Raw genomic sequence first — 19,766 nt, 5'->3', positions numbered from 1 at the left:
GGAAGTCCAGGCTGCAGAGGGTTTGGGAGTCGGGGGTTCTGGTGCCTCAAAGCAGATCCCCAGCGGCTGTTGGGAAGCTGGTGCCTGGTGCACATCAGATGTCTGGGCCTGAGGCAGCAGGGTGGAGAGCTGTGTGCTTAGGCCCAGCATTAACATTTCCTTGCCTCAGGACTCCTTTTCCATTCAAAATCCAGGCAGCTGAGGTCGCTTCAACAACAGAAGGCAGAGAATTAAGGAAGTATTGTTGGTGGCTAGGGAAATAGGAGGGAAAACAATTTTAACAAGTCTTTCACAATTAATTGCAGTCTTGAGTGATGTTTTAAAAATACTTTTGGTAGCTGTTGGATAGTTTACATACTAATGGGATAGATGGAAATCATGCAGAGAAAAGAAGGATTTATAATTTATAATTATTGTGAGATGTTTTGAATTGATAATATGCAGGGAAAGGTTCAAATTTAGTTGCTGCACTGACATTACAGACAGCTTTGCAGGCAGCTGCGTTTACATCAGTTGATACTGAAAAGACAGTCGCATGTCTGGCTGAGTATTTTCTAAAGAGGAGTTAGAATACATTTCCTAAAGACAAAGGCTTTGGATTTCTTGTCTGGCTGTCCATTTTCCTACAGTGCTTTGTAGTTGTTGTACACAGAAGTGACCAGAATAACTACTTTTCAAAACAAGTGGGGAGACAAGAGAGTGATGTATCTGCTTTGAAACTGGACATAGTTTATACAACTGGATACTGACTCCTCACAGCTGTAGCAGGTTGCTGAAATCTGGAAGACAGTTTAATAGCTGCAAATGTCACTCATGAGAACTTGCTATCTCTAATGCCACAGTCAGTCAAGTCGCTTTATAGCTCAGTATATTTTATAGCTCAGTAGGGAACTGAATTGTGGGAAGGAATAATATGTTGTGTTTTGAAGTTCAGAAGAACATTAATTATCATTACATAAATGTACCTTTTCTATTATTTATGCACTTGTGGAATGGCCAAAGAAAACCTGCTAATTTTTTTAAAAAATGTAATTATTCCACAGGATCCTTCAAACCAAAAATGTGGAAGAAAGAAAACAGTGTCCTTCAGCAGCATGCCGTCAGAGAAGAAAATAAGCAGTGCCAGTGACTGTATCAGCTTTATGCAGGCTGGGTGTGAATTGAAGAAAGTTCGTCCAAATTCCCGGATTTATAACCGTTTTTTTACTCTGGATCCTGACCTGCAGGCTCTTCGCTGGGAGCCTTCCAAGAAGGATCTTGACAAAGCCAAGCTTGATATTTCTGCTATAAAAGAAATCAGACTAGGGAAGAACACAGAAACATTCAGGAATAATGGACTTGCAGATCAGATTTCTGAGGACTGTGCGCTGTCGATAATTCATGGTGAGAACTATGAGTCCCTTGACTTGGTTGCCAATTCAGCTGATGTGGCCAATATTTGGGTATCAGGATTAAGGTACTTAGTTTCTCGTAGCAAACAACCCCTGGACTTGATGGAAAGCAGCCATAATACCCCACGGTTTGCCTGGTTAAAAACTGTATTCGAAGCAGCAGATGTTGATGGCAATGGCATAATGTTAGAAGATACAGCTGTGGAGCTAATAAAGAAGCTTAACCCCACCTTAAAGGAATCAAAGATTAGATTAAAATTTAAGGAAATTCAGAAGAGTAAAGAGAAACTGACAACACGAGTAACAAAAGAAGAGTTTTGTGAAGCATTTAGTGAACTTTGCACAAGACCTGAAGTGTATTTCTTACTTGTTCAGATATCCAAAAACAAAGAGTACCTGGATGCCAATGACCTGATGCTGTTTTTAGAGGCTGAGCAAGGAGTGACCCACATAACAGAAGAAATGTGTCTAGATATTATACGCAGGTATGAGCTTTCTGAAGAAGGGCGGTTGAAAGGTTTTCTTGCAATTGATGGATTTACTCAATACTTATTGTCCTCAGAATGTGATATTTTTGACCCAGAGCACAAAAAAATTGTCCAAGACATGACGCAGCCTTTGTCACATTACTACATCAATGCATCCCACAATACATATCTAATAGAAGACCAGCTCAGAGGCCCAGCTGATATCAATGGTTATGTCAGAGCTTTAAAGATGAGCTGCCGGAGTATTGAACTGGACGTCTGTGACGGCCCAGATAATGAACCCATTATTTGTAACCGCAACAACATGACATCGCCACTTGCCTTTCGAAATGTCATTGAGGTAATAAACAAATTGGCCTTCTTTGCCTCAGAATACCCTCTTATTCTCTGCTTGGGGAACCACTGCTCTGTACAGCAGCAGAAGGTGATGGTGCAACACATGAAAAGGATCTTTGGAAACAAGCTGTACACAGAGGCACCTTTGTCCTCAGAAGCCTACCTCCCATCCCCTGAGAAACTGAAAATGAAGATCATTGTGAAGGGGAAGAAACTGCCCTGCGACCAGGATGTATTAGAAGGAGAGGTCACCGATGAAGATGAAGAGGCTGAAATATCCCGAAGACTGTCAGAGGACTTCTCAAGGGAACCGAAGCTGATCTGGCTCTGCAGGGAGTTGTCTGACTTGGTGTCCCTATGCAAATCTGTCCAATATAAAGACTTTGAGACATCCATGAAATCTCAAAATTATTGGGAAATGTGCTCCTTCAGTGAGGCAGAAGCCAGTCGGATTGCAAATGAATACCCTGAAGATTTTGTTAACTACAACAAAAAGTTTCTGTCCAGGGTGTACCCGAGTGCTATGAGGATAGACTCCAGTAACTTAAATCCTCAAGATTTTTGGAACTGTGGTTGCCAGATAGTGGCAATGAACTATCAGACCCCGGGGCCCATGATGGACCTACACACTGGTTGGTTTCTACAGAACGGGGGATGTGGGTACGTTCTCAGGCCCTCAGTGATGCGTGATGAAGTGTCTTACTTCAGCGCAAATACCAAGGGTATTGTTCCGGGGGTCTCCCCCCAGGTCCTACATGTCAAAATTATCAGTGGGCAGAATTTTCCAAAGCCCAAGGGTGCATGTGCAAAAGGGGATGTCATAGACCCCTATGTCTGCATAGAAATACATGGCATTCCGGCAGACTGCACCGAACAAAGAACTAAAACTGTGCAGCAAAACAGTGATAACCCTATTTTTGATGAAAGCTTTGAGTTCCAGATCAATCTACCAGAGCTGGCTATGATCCGCTTTGTTGTTTTGGATGATGACTACATTGGGGATGAGTTCATAGGGCAGTACACCATCCCACTGGAGTGCTTACAGCCCGGATACAGGCACATACCACTGCGCTCTTTTGTTGGTGACATCATGGAGCACGTTACCCTCTTTGTTCACATTGCAATAACCAACCGAAGTGGAGGCGGGAAGGCACAAAAGCGCAGCCTCTCAGTGAGGATAGGGAAGAAAGCAAGGGAGTACACCATGCTGAGGAACACTGGTCTCAAGACTATTGATGACATCTTTAAGCTGGCAGTGCATCCACTGCGAGAGGCTACTGACATGAGAGAAAATATGCAGGTATGAGACTTCCATTGTGTGTGTTGATGTGTCCTGAATGTGGAAGGGAAAGTCCTGGTTTGAACTGCTGGTAGGGCATGCTTGCTGAAGCTGGTGGAAGCTGGTGAAGCTTCAGACCCACAGCTTGTCAATCTTTAAATGAACATTGGCAGGCTGATAGTTACAGGTGCTAACTAACAAGCAAATGTAGGATTAGGCAGAAACATTTTAAAAATGAGTTTTTAAAATTTGTGCCCTCTCCATGTTTTAAAATTTGTGCCCTCTCCATATTTTTTCCTGGGAAAGCAGAATTGAGGGTATATTTGTGTTCCCTGCCTCCGGTCTCAGATACTTCATTTCCTCATTGGTTCTAGAAAAAACGTCAACAAGCTTTTGGTTTGCTAACTGAGTGAGGGTTATGCTCTTAATTTTCTTTGGGTGAGTATAAGAAGCAGTCAGTGGATGTGTCATTAAGGTCTTGTCTACACCAAAGAAACCCCCTGTGCAAAGAGCAGCATGTTTTCCCAAGTGTGTGTTGCCACTGTTTGCCCCAGGGCTGCAGATGTTTGACATAGGCACTGAATGCCACTTGGATTGCAGTTTCCTCCCTGCTGAATAACTCTTTTGTCTTGGCTGGTTGAGGGCTGGCACAGACACCAGTGCCATGTCTTGGCTCAGAGGGTCCCCGGGCACTCTGTCCGTGCACCCATGCTGCTCCGTGCAGCAGAGCCTGCTGTGGCCAGCAGCATCAGGGCCCAGGCACACAGGCACTGTCACAAGTGCTTGGGTTAGACCTTCATGGATGGCAGGATGTGAAGTGGCAGCGAGGCCAAACAAGAACCTGCCCAGGGTTCTCTTCTGTGGTGGGGGTGACTTCAGGTTGATTAAAGGACAGCTCAATTCAGAGCTTCAGGCACTGCCTAGAAACAAAACTGAGTAGCATTAAACAATGAGTTTTCCTTAATAAATAGCTGCAATCAGCCATAGCTATCTCCTTAGTAAAGATACAGAAACAGTTCATTTTTTTTTTCTCTTGAAAACAGAAGAAAAACACATAGCACTTCATTGACCCCACTCTTCTGGATGGAGTCTAAAGCAAATGAAATGTTGACAGCTGGAAAAGTTTACAAAATGACATAAGCTTTAAATCACTCTCAAAGGAATAGCCTCAGCATATTTTTAAGAATGGGAAACTCTTCCCAGCCTTTCCTTTCCTTCAGGCCTTGAAAGTAACTAGCTTGAACTGCTGACTCCACCTTCTGTCTAGGTCAGGCACTATATATGAGCTATATAAATGAAAATATTCGGATTTTGACTCAGAAACAGCATTAATGTGCTTTCCAAGCAAAAGTTCAGTAAAAGATCATGTTCTGGGGAATGCTGTGTAAAGACATAGTTTTGCGTTTAACTGCATGCTCTCGAATTTAATTAATGAGAAAACCATCTATTACTTAGCCAGGCATTGTCTGACCATTGGTTTTTTTTCAGCAAGTTGTGGGAGGAACATTTGCAAGGTATGGGTTGTTATAATACTCTTACTTGGGTTTTGTGCATCTTGGTCACTCCTTGTGCAACTCAAGAAGCAAAATGATGGGTGCATGTCAGCTGTATATCCTCTGACCTGATAAATAAATAAATCCTGGCATGTCAGTTTGGTTTGACCTGCATATCCGGTATTGATTTTCCTACATGGGACCTATGAAGGGGAGAGCGTGTTTGTGTTTCTTTATGATGTGGTAATGTAAGGCTGAAAACGAAGTGAATTTTTCCTGCTTGCCTTTCCCATGGGAAATACAAGGTCTGTCAAACTTGTTCTTGCTGGAGGATGATAATGATGGGAGAACAAAGTGATTACAGCATCAAAAGCGATTGGAGTCTAAGCAGTTGGTAAGAGAAATAGCATTTTAGGCTGATGGTTTAATATGCTGGGGAACAGAACTTGTCCCTGTTAGAGCTGGATTTGCAGTGCAAAGTTGCTGAAGAGCTGGCAGTTGGGATGCCTGAGCCTGGGAGAAAGCTGGATCTGGCATTAGGCTTCGGGACAGAGAATGCGGCTGGCAGGGAATTCCTGTGTGAGATGGAATCCTGTGGTCCATGGTGGGCCCGGGGACGGTGAAGAGCGGGATAGCACTGCCTCACATCAGAGGGGAGAAGAAGAAAGGGCTGTCAAGGTAGTGGCAGGTGGAGGGGACTGAGTGGCGAGTGGCAACACGTGCTGAAGTGTTTGTGTCCCTTCCCCAGAACGCCATGGTGTCGGTGAAGGAGCTGTGTGGGCTGCCGCCCATCGCCAGCCTCAAGCAGTGCATCCTGACCCTGTCCTCGCGCCTCGTGAGCAGCGACAACGCGCCCTCCGTGGCCCTCTGCATGAAGGACACCTTTCCTTACCTGGAGCCTCTGGGGACCGTGCCCGACGTGCAGAAAAAGGTCCTGGCAGCGTATGACCTGGTAGGCACTTCGGCACTGCTACCTCTGCCTTTCCCCACTGCTGTGAATGGGGCAGGCTGTGCCCACTGGCTTTCATGCACCCAAATGGTCCAGTTAAATAAACAAAGCTCTTCAAATGACTCGGGGTCTGCCTGGTTGGCCTTTAATCACCACAATGCCACACTGGGCTTTTTGTCGTCGTTTCCTTTTTTAAACACAGTTGTGGCTAACACAGGTTGGCATTTGAAGAGGACTTTGTTTACAAACTAGCAGCAATTCAGCTTGTACTGGCACTGTTAGTCCTTGTCCTTGGGAAACGGCAAAATTTGTGTGCTGGCCTTTGCTGGCCTCCCCGCAGCAGAGCACAAGGCTGTTAGATAGGGAGCTGCAGCATGGGAGTTCCCAGGCAAAGCTGAGCCCTCCCTTTCCCTAGGCTTTGCAGCAGCACTATTAAGTACTGTCCCTGTCAGATCAAGTCAGTGTTGCTCTTGGGGAGGGCATGGCAGAGTTGGAAGGGAAGATTAAAATGCTGTTTTCTTGCATGGGGAAGGAGAGTTCAGTGTGGTACAGGAATGCTTATACAAATGCAGCGACACGAACTGGAATCATTCCAGCTGAGTGCTGCTGCTCATTGTATGACATATGTCACTGCTGTGGGTGACTGAGCAACAGCTGTGCGTGACTTCAGCAGCAGAAGTTGCTGTCACACTGTGCCTCTTGGGCTGTGGGGGTGCCCTGCTGCTTCCCGTCCTTTTTGACGGTCTGCAGCAACCGATAGCAAGATGCACAGTTCTGCCAAGCCTGACTTAAATATTGCACTGTGGCAGCCAGACTGAATCACAACTCTTGTTAAGAGGGCAGCAGTTACTTCTGCAGCTTGTGTTCATAAGGAAGAAAATGGTGAATAATGCTGGGAGTATCGAATTGCTTCCAGAGACCCTGATGTGTTGCAGAGAGTGATCGCAGCTTAGACCAACTATTCAGTGTGCCAAATGCTCCCCTCCTTTCCATCTCACTTTCCTTTTCAAGGGAAAATCAGTCTGTGGGGTGGGGAAGACACTGATGGTGATTAAAACAGAAATACTAAAAGTACTCTGAAATAACCCCTAGGTTCGTTCCAGAGTAGTTTCTATTACCAGGGAGTGATTAAGTTATCAGTTGTAACAATACCAGAACAAGGATTTGCAAATCCAGTTGATTACCTTATTTCAGATGGAACTTCTTTGGGGTAGATTTGTTACATGGTGTCATGTCTTTCTGAAAGAGCAAATACCACATAAATAAGAGATTTTTCTGTCTTTGGAGGCCTGCTTAATGGAGTTTTACCAAAATGAAAGTGTCATCTCTTATCTTTGTAATTATATACTGAAGAGTACACATGGGACTTTTCAAGGCCTCCTGGTACTCTGGAAACAGTTTTTCAATTTAAATAGGTGAAAGGACTTTTTTTAGATGCAGACAAAAACACTTGTACAACTGTTTTAAATAATGGTTGTTCTCACCTTTGTCTCTGATAGGGGAAGATGTTACTTGAACGTCAGAAGAACATGCAAACAGTTTAAAATCAGAGAGAGAGAGAAGGGAGTTGTGCCTTGCCTATGTAAGGATTGATCTGAGATATAGTTCTGTTAAGAAGAACATGATACTTTTTTTTCCCCACTTTGGCTGTGACTGCCTCTTACTGACTAAAACTATTTGCTTCTGAAAAAGAAAGCTGGATTTAATAAGTGATTTTGCTACGTTTTGGATGTTTGCCTTTTGAAACAATGCCAGCAGCAGAATATTGGAATCTATTTAGCCTTTTCTGTGTTTGAATAAATGAACTGTCTCTATCAATCTTGATATTTGAAATCACTGTGTGGGAAGGGGTTTGCATTTTGAATGTTGACAAGGGGCTTCTCCTTGCTGTATAATGACTTCATATATTCCAGGGTGTATTTCTTTTTAATAATACTTTTTTTTGTGCAAATGAGAGCACAAGGAGATGTTGTTGGAAAGCAATACAAAATATTTTAGCCTATTTATTAATTTTAATTCAAGATATACTACGGTTCAGCCTTTCATATTGTTGATAAATATGGCTTCAAGGAACTGGATACACAAGTGCTTGCTGCATGTCTCTTCACTTCAAAGCACTTTTTGAAGGAATAGGCTTAAGAGCATTTTTAAATGCATAAAATAAAATCTGTTTATATTGGCCTGTCTCTTGTATGAACAGGCTATACTTCTTAACTCCTTTTACAGTAAAATGGAAAAAAGTTTGACCCTAAATCTCATAGTGTGACTGCAGGTCTGCCTCACTCACTGGGCCCCACAGCACAGGGAGCTTCAGTGCTGGGCAAATGCTTCCTCACCACCTCTGAAAACACTACATGTGCCACATTCTATAAAAAGTCTGCTTTGAAAATAATTTCTGATAAAAATGGCCCTAATGTGTTAGAATTTTTTCCCCTTACAGAAAATTGCTAACTGAATATACCGTTTTATTTTTCCATGGAGAGTATAGACTCTGCGTGTGTGTTTTATGGGGCATAAACAGGGCTGATGGTCCAGGGCAATGGAGGTGCAAATGCTCAGAGACCTGCCACAATGATCTGGAAAACAATTAACTGTCTGTTCCCTCCTGCTCAGCCTTTGTCAGCTGTGAGATAGACAAAGACCTGTTTGTGCAGGTTGTTTGTTTTTTCCTGGGCAATTAATTTTACCATTGTGCTCTGCATTAAATATTTTCTTTTGAGAGTAACCTTATTAGAATAAAATTTAATGTGCTTTGTTTAAGGAACCAGAACAATTTTTCAGGACTGTGTTTCTCTCATTTTATGGTGGCATTGCAGTGGTTTAGTGGAGCTGTACTGTTGGCCATGTCTCATATAGGAAGAGGCTTCACTGATAATACTTGGTTGTATGGGAGTTTCTGCAGAGGAGAGCAGGGAATAGGATTTCCCAAAACCAAGAAAATAAGATGGACTGTTGGCAATACACAGACAACATTTTTGAAAAGTGTGTCAATGATCAGAAATACAGTGTAGAATGGCTAATTTCAATTTACAGCTTTACTTGGTACCACACATAGAGCGTGATTAATGGATTCAGGTCATGATGTCATTGCTTCCAACACAAACATCCTAGGATAGTGTACCCTGTCACTTTTAGAGTTGTTCTTCAGAGCTTTCCTGTCCCATGAGGAAGGGCTGCTGCTCTGCCTCTCTTACCTCTGTGCTCCCCCTTGTCAGTGGTGGCTCAGGTGGGCAGCATGTGCAGTGTGCCTCACAACCTGTCAAATTAATGCTGGTGTTCTTTGATCACACCTAAGAAAGGAGTTACTCCATGTGAAGAGAAGGGATGGGGCCCAGCTGGACCTGACAGATGGTTGAATTATTCATTGCAAGCGGTTATCCTGTGAAGTTAGGGGTTTTTTTGGTTGAGAATTGTTTGGAAACAGATTGTGGTTACTCTGTCTGCACGATATATTCATGTGCTGATGCAAGTGTGCATGAACTCAGGGACACTTGTGCATTTTGCATTTCAGTTATTGGTTAAGCATTATTTTCCTCCAAGATCAAATGATTGAATCATTTGAAAATCAAAAGCAGTAAACAAGTGATAATAAGTGTTCTTGGTTTTACCCAATCTCCTGGCTCATGTGCGTACAGAAATTTTTCTAAGAAAAATGAGACCTCCAAGTTATCTTTACATGCTTTCAAATCATAAATAACAAGAAGTGTAAAAAAGGTTGAACAATGAAGTTTATTTATATAAACTCACGTTGACATTAATGTTTTTGTCTGTATTCAAGCCTAATCTTGCTATGTTGAAGCAGATAGTTATGGAAGGACAGGGTGGCTGTAGGTACTTCTGGGAGATGGCAGGGTAGTTAAGAATGTCTTGGCCAACGTGGAGATGGATTGGGGATTTTTGAGAGGAGAAGCAGCCTCTGTGAGGTTGCTGGGAAATAAGTTGAGGTATTTAATGGCAGTAGTTTTATTGATATGGGTATTGGTCCATGCACACTAGCAGAGGTCTGCTGAGGTGTGTGTGAGGTGAGCTGCTCTTTGTCTGCTCTTCTTTCGTATTCAGTCTTTTTGGGCTTGTCTTGTTGCAGGCATGACTTTATTCCCAAGAAGAAAGTCCTTTTTCCCAGTTATTATGTAAATGCAAAATGACTAAGTAGATTTTTGTGAGCTTTTTCACTGAAATTCATACCTCAGCTGGGATAGAGTCATCCCCAGAGAAACATTTTTCACAATTCTCTAAGCAGCTGAAGACAAGGGATATTGCAGAGCAGAGCATCCACTGCCAAAGAAGTGTCATAATGCACTGATGTCAAACACAGTCCAGCACATGGACATTGTCTTGAATTTGTATTTGTTTTAAAGAATTTTCCATCCAAAATTGGACATGGACTGGGAAAGTCAGTTTCTTTTTCCACTTCTTATTAAGGAAAGTCCTGTTTCTTTCTCTATTTACAATTCTCTTACCCACTGCTCTCAAAGTTTCTTGCTTGGATTGCCCATGTCCATTAGTCACTACTAAAACAGAACCTGCAAAGAGTCAAATCAGAACTTCCCTTAGAGAATGAAGTTCCAACTGGGTACTTTGTTTTAGCATAAGCATTTTGAAAACTGACCTCTCTCTCTCTCTCCCCCCCCCGCCCTCCATTGCTCCTGTTCTGTAGAGGACTGGTTTTCATGCAGAGATCACATCCTCCAGCAATGATTCCATATTTCCCTAGAAATATTTCTAACTGAAAACACGAAATTGGAATTTAAGGTGAATTTTATGCCGTTTCTTCTCAGTTTGTGTCAGTAAGGTGTTTCAGATGTTTCCAGCTCACGTAACCATCCTTGATAGCTGTTTCTTATGCTGGGCTGTTGCAGGAAAAGTCTTGGATACCAAAATCTGGCTTGAACTACACTAAGACAGAGACAAGGTGGTGGACAGAATGGTGGCCAGCAGCATTCCTTCCCATGTCCTGGCGCTGCATACCCATCTTTCTTTTCTTGCAAAACTTGCTGGCACATGATTGATTGCCTGACTGTTTCTTGTCCCAGATGTGTACAAGAAATGCTCAATGGTAAAGGGAATTCAAATTTTCATGAGCTCAGTTTGCTATTCAGCTGTTTTATGAACTGGTTGTTTTTGTAACCTCTTTTATTTTTGATTGATGGTGGGTTTGGTTTGTTTTTGAGAGTTTTTGTGGTTTTGTTTTTGTAACCAGGCAAAACTCTTCATTGCCAATGAAAAGCATAGAAGATTGGGACAATGGCCCTGAGGAGACACCTAAGAGAAAGCTTCCTTTTAGTCTGATGTTCAGTCAATTTCTGTTCTAAACTTTGGAATATTTATGAAAGGTTTCCTTGAACTGTCCCTTTTTTCTCATTTATCTTTCCAGCAGGAGCAGTGCTTTAATTTGCCACCAGGAGCTTTTCCTCTCTTTTTTGTCTTTTCTTGGTGAGACGCTGCTGTGTTAATTTCCTCTCTCCTTTTCAGTTTGTAGAATAATTCATAATGAAAAGAAGAAGTTGGTCTTTAGCACAAGAGTTCATTAAAGTAAAAAGAACATTCTTTTGTTCAGTTTGTACTGATCCTGTGATTAAACTGCCTTTAGTACAGGCAATAAATAACCCTGTTAATTTCATGTGAGTAATATGATACCTTCAGCATTAAGATATTTTAAATTTCACTTAGTGACAAAGTAAAGCATTGTTCTTTGCGTGAAGCACTGGGATTTTAAATTTGATGTTCCATGCTATTCTTAGACACTGAAGGGAGACAGGTCAGTTATGTTTTCAACCCTTGGACTGTTCCACTTTCTGGGTCTTATATACTGGATAAGGAGAGAACTCCTGGGTTTGTGCCAGCTCTTACTTCCTATGCTTTTTTTGAGAATCCAGCATGATTGTTACAGAGTGCTTCAGGTGGATTGAGATGAATCAAGTTTATTCTTCTTCTCTATACCAGAATTAGGTTTTGTGTGCTTTCATTCTTATTTTTGTCCAATTCCCCTCACCCCCTTCCCCAGTTACGTTAAACAGACCAATCAGTAAAGTTTATCACCTTCTTTCTGACGTGGGAAATTCAAGTTGTCCCAAGAAATCCTGCCAGCTTCAGCAGCTGCTGAAAATTTCCTCTCTCCAAGTGGACCCAGATCCCAACATCCATCTTCTAAAGGTTGCTTTTCAGTAGATGTAGCTTGGACATTAATCCCTTGAAGTTCAGCGTTCAGGAGTTAACACACTCTGGTGGAACTCAAGACTCCTGAGGGAGTAGGACATCTCTTGCTCCATGAGAGTCACTCACGGAAGTGAGCTGCCATTTGGGAGCTGACATTAAACAGCATTCTGATGGGCTCCAGCCAGATGGCTGGGACTACACAGCTGCTTGGAGGGCTGCTCAGTGCGGATCTGAGCAGAGGAAAGGCGCTCGAAAATTCATGCTGCAAACATCAGAAAGGTCACTCTTCACTTTTGAGGCAGGTTGGTGGGTTTTGAAATATTACTGGCAAAAGTGGGCTTGAAAATCTCAGGCTGTCATGTGGTTTATGGGGTTACCTTCCCAGCAGAAAAATCTCACAGCCTTCCATGTCGTGTTTTTAGGGCTGCTGGTTCTTGTCACTTCTAGAAGAAGTAGGTGATATCCTCAAGCAGGGTTTCAGATGTGATGACAGCTGGAAAAACAGGGAATGATTCAGACTAGGAAATCATGGACTCATTTCAGAACTAGTGACAAAAAAAGAAAAAGCGTATCTAGATGCCATGACCCTGTGCTGTAACTTTATTCCTGGATAGCTGTTACTTGCCTGTTGTACTCTTGTCTGTTTGAATCAGTCTGTTCTTCAGAGGGAATATCCAGGCTTTGTCCTTGCCCTATCCTGTTGTTGCCATCTTTTATGGCAGCATTGGGAGGCAGGATCTTGTGCCCACTGAAACTGCTCATGCAGCTCTTGTTGGGGGCAGTCTGGCCTGTGATGTAGGGATACAGGGTCCTGCACGCTATTATCAGAGGTGGTAAAGGTGCCATTGGCCAGCCAAAATTTTATCTCATAACTGGCTTGGGTCCCATTATTTCTACCTGGTGCATTACCTCTACCTAGTGCATAATTTCCTAGAAAAACATGTGAGGGAGGATGCCAGGTGATGAACTGAGGGTGTCCCCTAACCACAGGCACTGAGATGAGGAACTCTGAAACCACTCTCAGGATTTGTCATGGGACAAAAGCTGCTGATTTTTGTCAAGATTACTGCTGAGCAGGAGGATAGGAACATGTTAAATTCTGCTACATGATCTGTTTTTAATTGTTTGTTCTTGCTGAGCTGAGAGCAGTGAGACTTTGATGTCAGCATCAAAGGAGTGGAGGGTTGGTCTACCTACTCTGCAGTAAGGAAAAATTGACATCCTAGTGCTACTTTTCTCTTAAAAAATGAATATAATACCTTCATGTCTGAGAATCCTAAAATAGACATGCCAGAAACTCCTGGGAGTGGGTCCAGTGGTTGCATGATTCTCAAGCCTGCTTTTTTTGTGCGTGGTAGGATAATTTCCTGTGGTTGTATATGTGTATATATATATGTGTGTGTGTGGGTGCGTGTGCATGTGCCTATATAGAAACCTCACAAGTCACATTCTGCTTGAAGGATATGAGCACAGGAGAGTCTGACCTGAGAACTGGATGTCCCATACCAGCTTAGCTGCAGCTGACCTCACGGGGCAAACCTTGCTGCTGGGTGGGTGGTAGGATAATTTCCTGTGGTTGTATATGTGTATATATATATATATGTGTGTGTGTGGGTGCGTGTGCATGTGCCTATATAGAAACCTCACAAGTCACATTCTGCTTGAAGGATATGAGCACAGGAGAGTCTGACCTGAGAACTGGATGTCCCATACCAGCTTAGCTGCAGCTGACCTCACGGGGCAAACCTTGCTGCTGGGTGGGAAGCGCAGGCACAGACCCAGTGGGGACCCAAGGCCAGGGTGGTGGCTGCATGGGGTGCAGGAGCCATGGAGATGCTGGGCTGGGCAGTGTGGGCACTGCCTCACAGGCCCCAGGTCTGCATGTGCAAGAGGTGCACGTTTGGCCTCTAGCTGCTTCTTTAGTGACTTGCAGGATTTTTGGGACTCGTACTGTCTTCACTGCTCAGACAACCTTCGGCATTTGTAGTTGTCACCTGAATGGCTTCTTCAGCACAAAAGGATAATGTGCTGTGGTACAGAAAAGCCAGAGAGAGTGGGTAGAAATTGTCATTTCTTTCTAGATGACAAGTGAAATTATCAAAGAGGAAAAAAATGAAGGATGAGCAAGCAAGTAATAAGAATGAAAGGCAAAGGATACTATGGAAAGTAATTTAAATCTTGGGCATATCCACTGGTCATGTACTGTTAAAAAACAATTTTGCACTCTGTACATATATTGGGCTTTTTTCACTCTGCCTGTGAAGCTGATAATGGATTTTGTTTTCCGTGTGTTGTTCTTTATATCAAAGGAAAGGCATAGGTATTTTTATTAAATGCAGCCTTAGTACATTTAATTAGAAATAAAGATGGGATGAGGAGCAAAATTTGCATCTAAATTTCTCCAGAATTTGTAAGTTTGAGTGTGACAAGTGGAAGTGTCTCTCATTCCTTGTGTCTAATTAAAACAGTAAGACGTGCTAATTTGCAAGTGTTAATTTATTACTGTTATGCTGTCTTCCACTAAAATCATTGAAACCTACTAGCTGGGTTTTCATATTTAGCATATTTGAAAGTAGGAAGGCTTTTAGCAGTTGCAGCATTTTGGCAAAGCTTCCAGGTGGTGACTTGTGTAATTTCAGGGTGTAACATTAAGCAGTCACTCTTCAGCTTGCTTCATTTCTAATTGGCACTGCTCTTGTGCTGTTTGAGGTTTGTGGTGAACATCGCAGGACAGTGAGGCTATTCTCAGGCATAGTTGGTTATACAGCATGTTCCTGCCTTCCATAACACATGTATGTACCACCTTTTGCAATTTCACAGAATAGAACAGTGGAACAATATAGGCTTCTGGGCTTCTGAGAGGTTTTCTCAAAAGAGAATAGTATTTGCATGCAGGGAGGCTCAGGAAACTTGTCAGGTAATGAACCCTTCATTTGTTTGCTGTTAATGGGCTATTCTAGGAAGATGTCTAAGCAGGGAGGTCTCTTGAAACCTGTGAGTATGCTTGTTGAAACTGCTGCTTTAGTTTGTTTGGTTTTAGGTGGATTTTTTTCTTGTTTTGATTTTTTGTGTTGTTGTCTCTTCTATTAAGCTTCAACAGAAATACTGAGGATAGGATAGGATTTGGATCTCAGTTTCTCCTTGGAGAAACTCAAGAACTACTACAGGTGTCTTAACTGTTATATAGCATAAAGTTCTGCACAGGCTTAAATACCTTTTGGAATCAGCTCTATTCATGACCTGGTAACTTTTTTAATAACCCCCTGTGTCAAGGACTATACTTACTTCTCCTTTTAAGAAAAGTACCAGTTAGAAAGGGCTTAATTGAACATAGAATGAAGTTTTTCTGCTAACTCTGCTTTCTTCTGAAATCACTTTTGTTTCCTTCGTATTGTGTGCAGTGATGTCTCATGGATGTAAAACTGCTGTTCATTAACTTTTGGAGCAAAACATTTTCAGAGCAACTGATTCTTAGCTTGATACGGATCTGGGAGTCCCCCAAAGTAAGGAAGGATCCAATATTTATCGTACTACTCTCAGAGCAGACCTCCTCTCCAGTTTCAACCTTTGTGCTTTCTGTTGTGTTAGATGTTGCAGGAAACCCTAGTAATGCTGATTTTTTCCTTTTCCTTTTTTTTTTGTTTTTTGTTTTTTGACAGATGATTCAAGAGAGCAGGGTTCTTATTGAGACGGCAGACACCACTCATGACAAGATTGTTCAGTGCCAGAAAGCAGGTAATCCATCTTTATTCAGCAGTTCTGGATGGGAGATAGGAAATAATGTGCCATAATTTACTTACAGTTTGTGACTAATGTAGCATTTTTCACCTGGATGTAGGTGAGCATTCCAGTCTTTCTCTGGCATGCTCTACCCTCCTGAAGACTCATCTTCCAATAGCAATGCAGGTGTGGGATCAGACAAAAATACTCAGCTTTCACCTTGGAAGCTGTTTCTCCATCTGCTCTACAGCTCTGAACTGTCTGACAGCATTTAAATTAGTCAAATGAACCAGAAAGGCATTAAAAAGGAGGGGGGTGAGAAGGCGTGGTGCTTTAGTGAGTGCATTCTCTAGCTCAGTTGTGCCTTTGAACACAGAGCGGCAAGAGATTTCTATACCCACAGGACCACAACAGTCTTAAATACTATTGTTTCTGATAGGCATTTTTGGATTTGGCAAGTGATAAAGGCTACAGCCATTTGCTTCTATTAAATATAAATAATGAATGAAACTGCTGTTTTGTAGTTAATACTTCAATTCATCTTTTTATTTAGGGGAAATTGGAAGCCATTTCAGCAGTAGCATTTAACTGACTGTATGTGGTGCAAGAGCAGAATGGAACCTAGTCTTTGCTCTTCAGCCATGCTGGCATTGTGGTACCAAAGGGGTGAGAGGCAAGTGGCCATGTCTGGCTGGAAGTCGTGGACCTCATCATTGTGACATGCCTTGGGTCCTGTGTATCTGCGTAAGCAGCGTAAAATTTCTGGTCCCAAAGCCTTCATCATGTGTAAAGGGTTTAGGAAAGAGACAGTAACAAGAAAATGCAGTACCAGGAGGGTGTCTAGACGGTATAATTTAAGAGCAATACTTTGCACTAAACTATGCAGACTCTCAGCAGCATCAGCCATCTCTGCACAGCTTGATCTGTGCACAGAGAGAAGAACCCACGACATTTGCCTGGGCACTGGAGTCTTTGTGAGCAGGAGATGTGTACAGAAAATACCATGCAGTACCATGCTACCACACTGATGTTCCGTTTCGTGCAGTTCCCCTCTCCTTCCTTCCTTCCTTCCTTCCTTCCCCCTGGAAAAAGAGAAATTTTTCAAGAGTGTTCAATTTGCTGCTGCATCCACTTGTATTTTCATTTTTGTTTGCCTTATTAGCCTTAAATTTTCTGATTGAGAAGGCAGCTGGTGAGACATGAAGCACTTCTCTGAAGCCACAGGGTTTAGAGAAAGGAAAGGGCTAGGAGAGAGAGTATCCCTCCCCCTGCTCATATGCCAATTAATTTGTTGCAAATGTTACCCAGGCGAATTTTTATGTAACACTTTCCATGTGGCAAGATGAGGCACTCAAAATTAAAAGGTGTCAGAGGTACAATTGCCTGTGACACTGTCCTTTACCCCTCACCCCAGTTGTGCTTCCTTTGAACATGTGTTCCACCAGACCTCTGTTTCATAGCCTGTTTTGGTGTGGGTTCCCTGTGCCTCAGGGTCCTGCTGCCTCTCCCAGACTGGTTCTTGTGGGACTGGTTTTGTTGTTGTTTTTTTAATGTGCAGGCTCGGCTCAATATACAGTGGTCAGCAGCAGCTTAGACCCTGCTAAATGCTTTCACTGGTGTTGCTACATGCAGCCTAACAAATTTTTGTGGCTCCCTCTCTCTGGGGCAGTGCTGTATCCAAGTTACAGATGGAGAAGTGAGGTCCAGAGGGAAAAATAACTAAAAGGATGCTGCATAAAGGCAGGGCTGTCCACGTAGAGCTGAGATCCATTAGCCTTCATATTTTTTTCCAGGACAAAGCAAGTCATTTGAAGATTTTCTTTTACTAATTGAAGTGAAATGTTTTGTAAGTCAGTTGGCATGAAGCACACCTGCAAGGAAATCTTGCTTGGGGTGCAGTTATTTAGACTGTTTTCCAAAGGATGTACTGCAGGAACTCCGTTACCCTTGACAAGCAAAGCCTGTGAGTGGGTGAGGTTTTGGAATATAAACAGTAGAGAGAGAAATCTTGCATTGTGTGGGGTTGAACAGCCTCAGTGTTATTGAGCTCCTGGAGTCAGTGCAAAAGAAGAAAAAACTATTGTTAGTCTTCCAGGAGTGCTTTGGGCAAGCTGTGCTGAGTGCAAGCCTGCCTTAGACTGTCCTTCAGCAACCTGCCAAACATCCTCTGCATGTACACTGTGCAGATGTTCTCTCCATTGGCATTTCTTTGATGTCATTTCAATGAAGCTCAAATTTGTGAGTGACATTTACCGTAAAGTGCTAGGGAAGGGAAAGCTATGAAACAACTGGAGACGGAGCTTGGTTTGTTCAGCCAGGGTAGGCTTCAGATGCTTTGGAGTTATTTAGTGCCAGTTTGGTCTTTGTAAGGTATAACCTAAGGGAACACAAGCAGCTCTTTTCCATTTTGTCTCTTAATCTACACCAGACTCAGAGAAAGGTTGCATACACTGTGCAGATCTTGTGAAACTGGTGGACTGAGTGGATACCTTAAGATTTTTAATCTGTTCCCAGATTTCCTGAATTCTTGTACCAGGCAAAAGATCTGCAGATGTTTGCCACAGAAACTAGCAATGAAATGCAACAGGGCTGTGGTTGGAAGTCTAAGTTCTCTGTGCTGCAGGAGTAGCAATCCTGTGATTAGAGTTATGTGCTGCTGACGTAATTTATCATTGTGAAGTACAAGGGCTTTTCTGTATGACTGTGATTAAAATTAATGAGGAGTTGTGCATTGTAGCCTGCATTTGCTGTGCTCAACAGATATCTTCCACGTGTGTCAGACAGCCTTCCAAGGTGCAAAGTCATCAGCTCAAGGAGAGCGACAAGTGACTGCCTTTTGTTGCAGTATTGGCAGCAGTGCAGGCAGAAGTGCTGGAGGAGTGTCTGTGCAGGGACAAGTGCTTGTGTGGAACCCCAGGACTGGCAAGAAGAGCCACAAACCAAGTGGAAGCACAGCCCCAAAACTGTACATGACACCTTTATTCTGGAAAATGTTCTCCCAGGATGAAGCCATAAAAGTAAAAGGAGGCAGGGGGAAAGCACAGAAAGAGGTTGTAGGAAGTCCCAGCTGCAAGACTGAAAATGCTCACTCAACATCTGTAAGGAAAATCAACTGTGCACTGAGTGATGTGTCAATCTGTATTTTTAGGAATGGAATTCCATGAAGAGCTTCATAACCTTGGGACAAAAGAAGGTTTGAAAGGAAGAAAATTAAGCAAAGCCATTGAGAGTTTTGCATGGAATATCACAGTGCTGAAGGTAAGCACAGAAAGTACCACATCCTGTCTCATATTAACTTTATAAATAAACCTTTGCTCTTTTAGCTCCTCTGTTTGTACATCTTACTAATGCTGAAGCAACATGTTGTTCTTTTTTTAATGGGATGTTTCAACTACCCCCACTTACTGATATTTATCAAATAGATCCATTATGCCTCTGATTTGGAAGCTGTAAAGGGAATTATCTAAGCCTGAACAGAAGAGGAAAGATGGCTTGTTGTTTGTATCATCAGGGACATGGCTTTGGTTGTCTGTTCTGCCCCATGCACCCTGAAAGTGACATGTTTGAGGTCATTGTGTCTCAAAGACTTGTTTTTGTAAAATGAGAACTGGAGCATCTCTTTGGGAAGGCACAGGGCAGGAGGGACTGTCAAGAAAAAAACATGAGGAATATTGTAGGTCCTGCAGGGTTATGTTTCCAAAGCACAGCGCTGTCCAAACAGCTAAAAAGGGAATTTTCATCCCTTCATGCTGACTGCACAGTGACGTACCTCGGGGTGAAGTGGTTACTCACTGGGCTTTAGCTGCTGGTTCAGCACCAACGAGCCACAAATTGTCATGGTAGCTGTATGACTGAGCCTGGGTGAAAACAGCTAGGGACAACCAGAGATGGAAAGAGGAGAGGACTTGGTGCAGCCACAGCAGAAGACAAGGAGAGGACCTGAGCCAAGCATTC

At 42.8% G+C, this 19,766-nt stretch overlaps 1 protein-coding gene across 1 annotated transcript in view; it reads left to right on the top strand.

Moving 5' to 3' along the window:
- PLCL1 (phospholipase C like 1) overlaps window positions 1-19,766 on the top strand; it is a 186,175-nt gene that overhangs the window by 143,659 nt on the left and 22,750 nt on the right. The window contains exons 2-5 of the mRNA XM_017728441.1: window positions 1,044-3,515; window positions 5,736-5,939; window positions 15,752-15,827; window positions 18,961-19,070. Of these exons, the coding sequence (XP_017583930.1) occupies window positions 1,095-3,515; window positions 5,736-5,939; window positions 15,752-15,827; window positions 18,961-19,070 (2,811 nt within the window). The 5' untranslated portion in view covers window positions 1,044-1,094. The remainder of the gene's footprint in view (window positions 1-1,043; window positions 3,516-5,735; window positions 5,940-15,751; window positions 15,828-18,960; window positions 19,071-19,766) is intronic.

Source organism: Corvus brachyrhynchos, unplaced genomic scaffold (genome assembly GCF_000691975.1).
Source record: "Corvus brachyrhynchos isolate BGI_N302 unplaced genomic scaffold, ASM69197v1 scaffold370, whole genome shotgun sequence".
In the NCBI taxonomy this organism is placed as follows: domain Eukaryota; kingdom Metazoa; phylum Chordata; class Aves; order Passeriformes; family Corvidae; genus Corvus; species Corvus brachyrhynchos.
The sequence above is the reverse complement of the archived record's forward strand: the minus strand, read 5'-3'. Positions and strand labels throughout refer to the sequence as shown.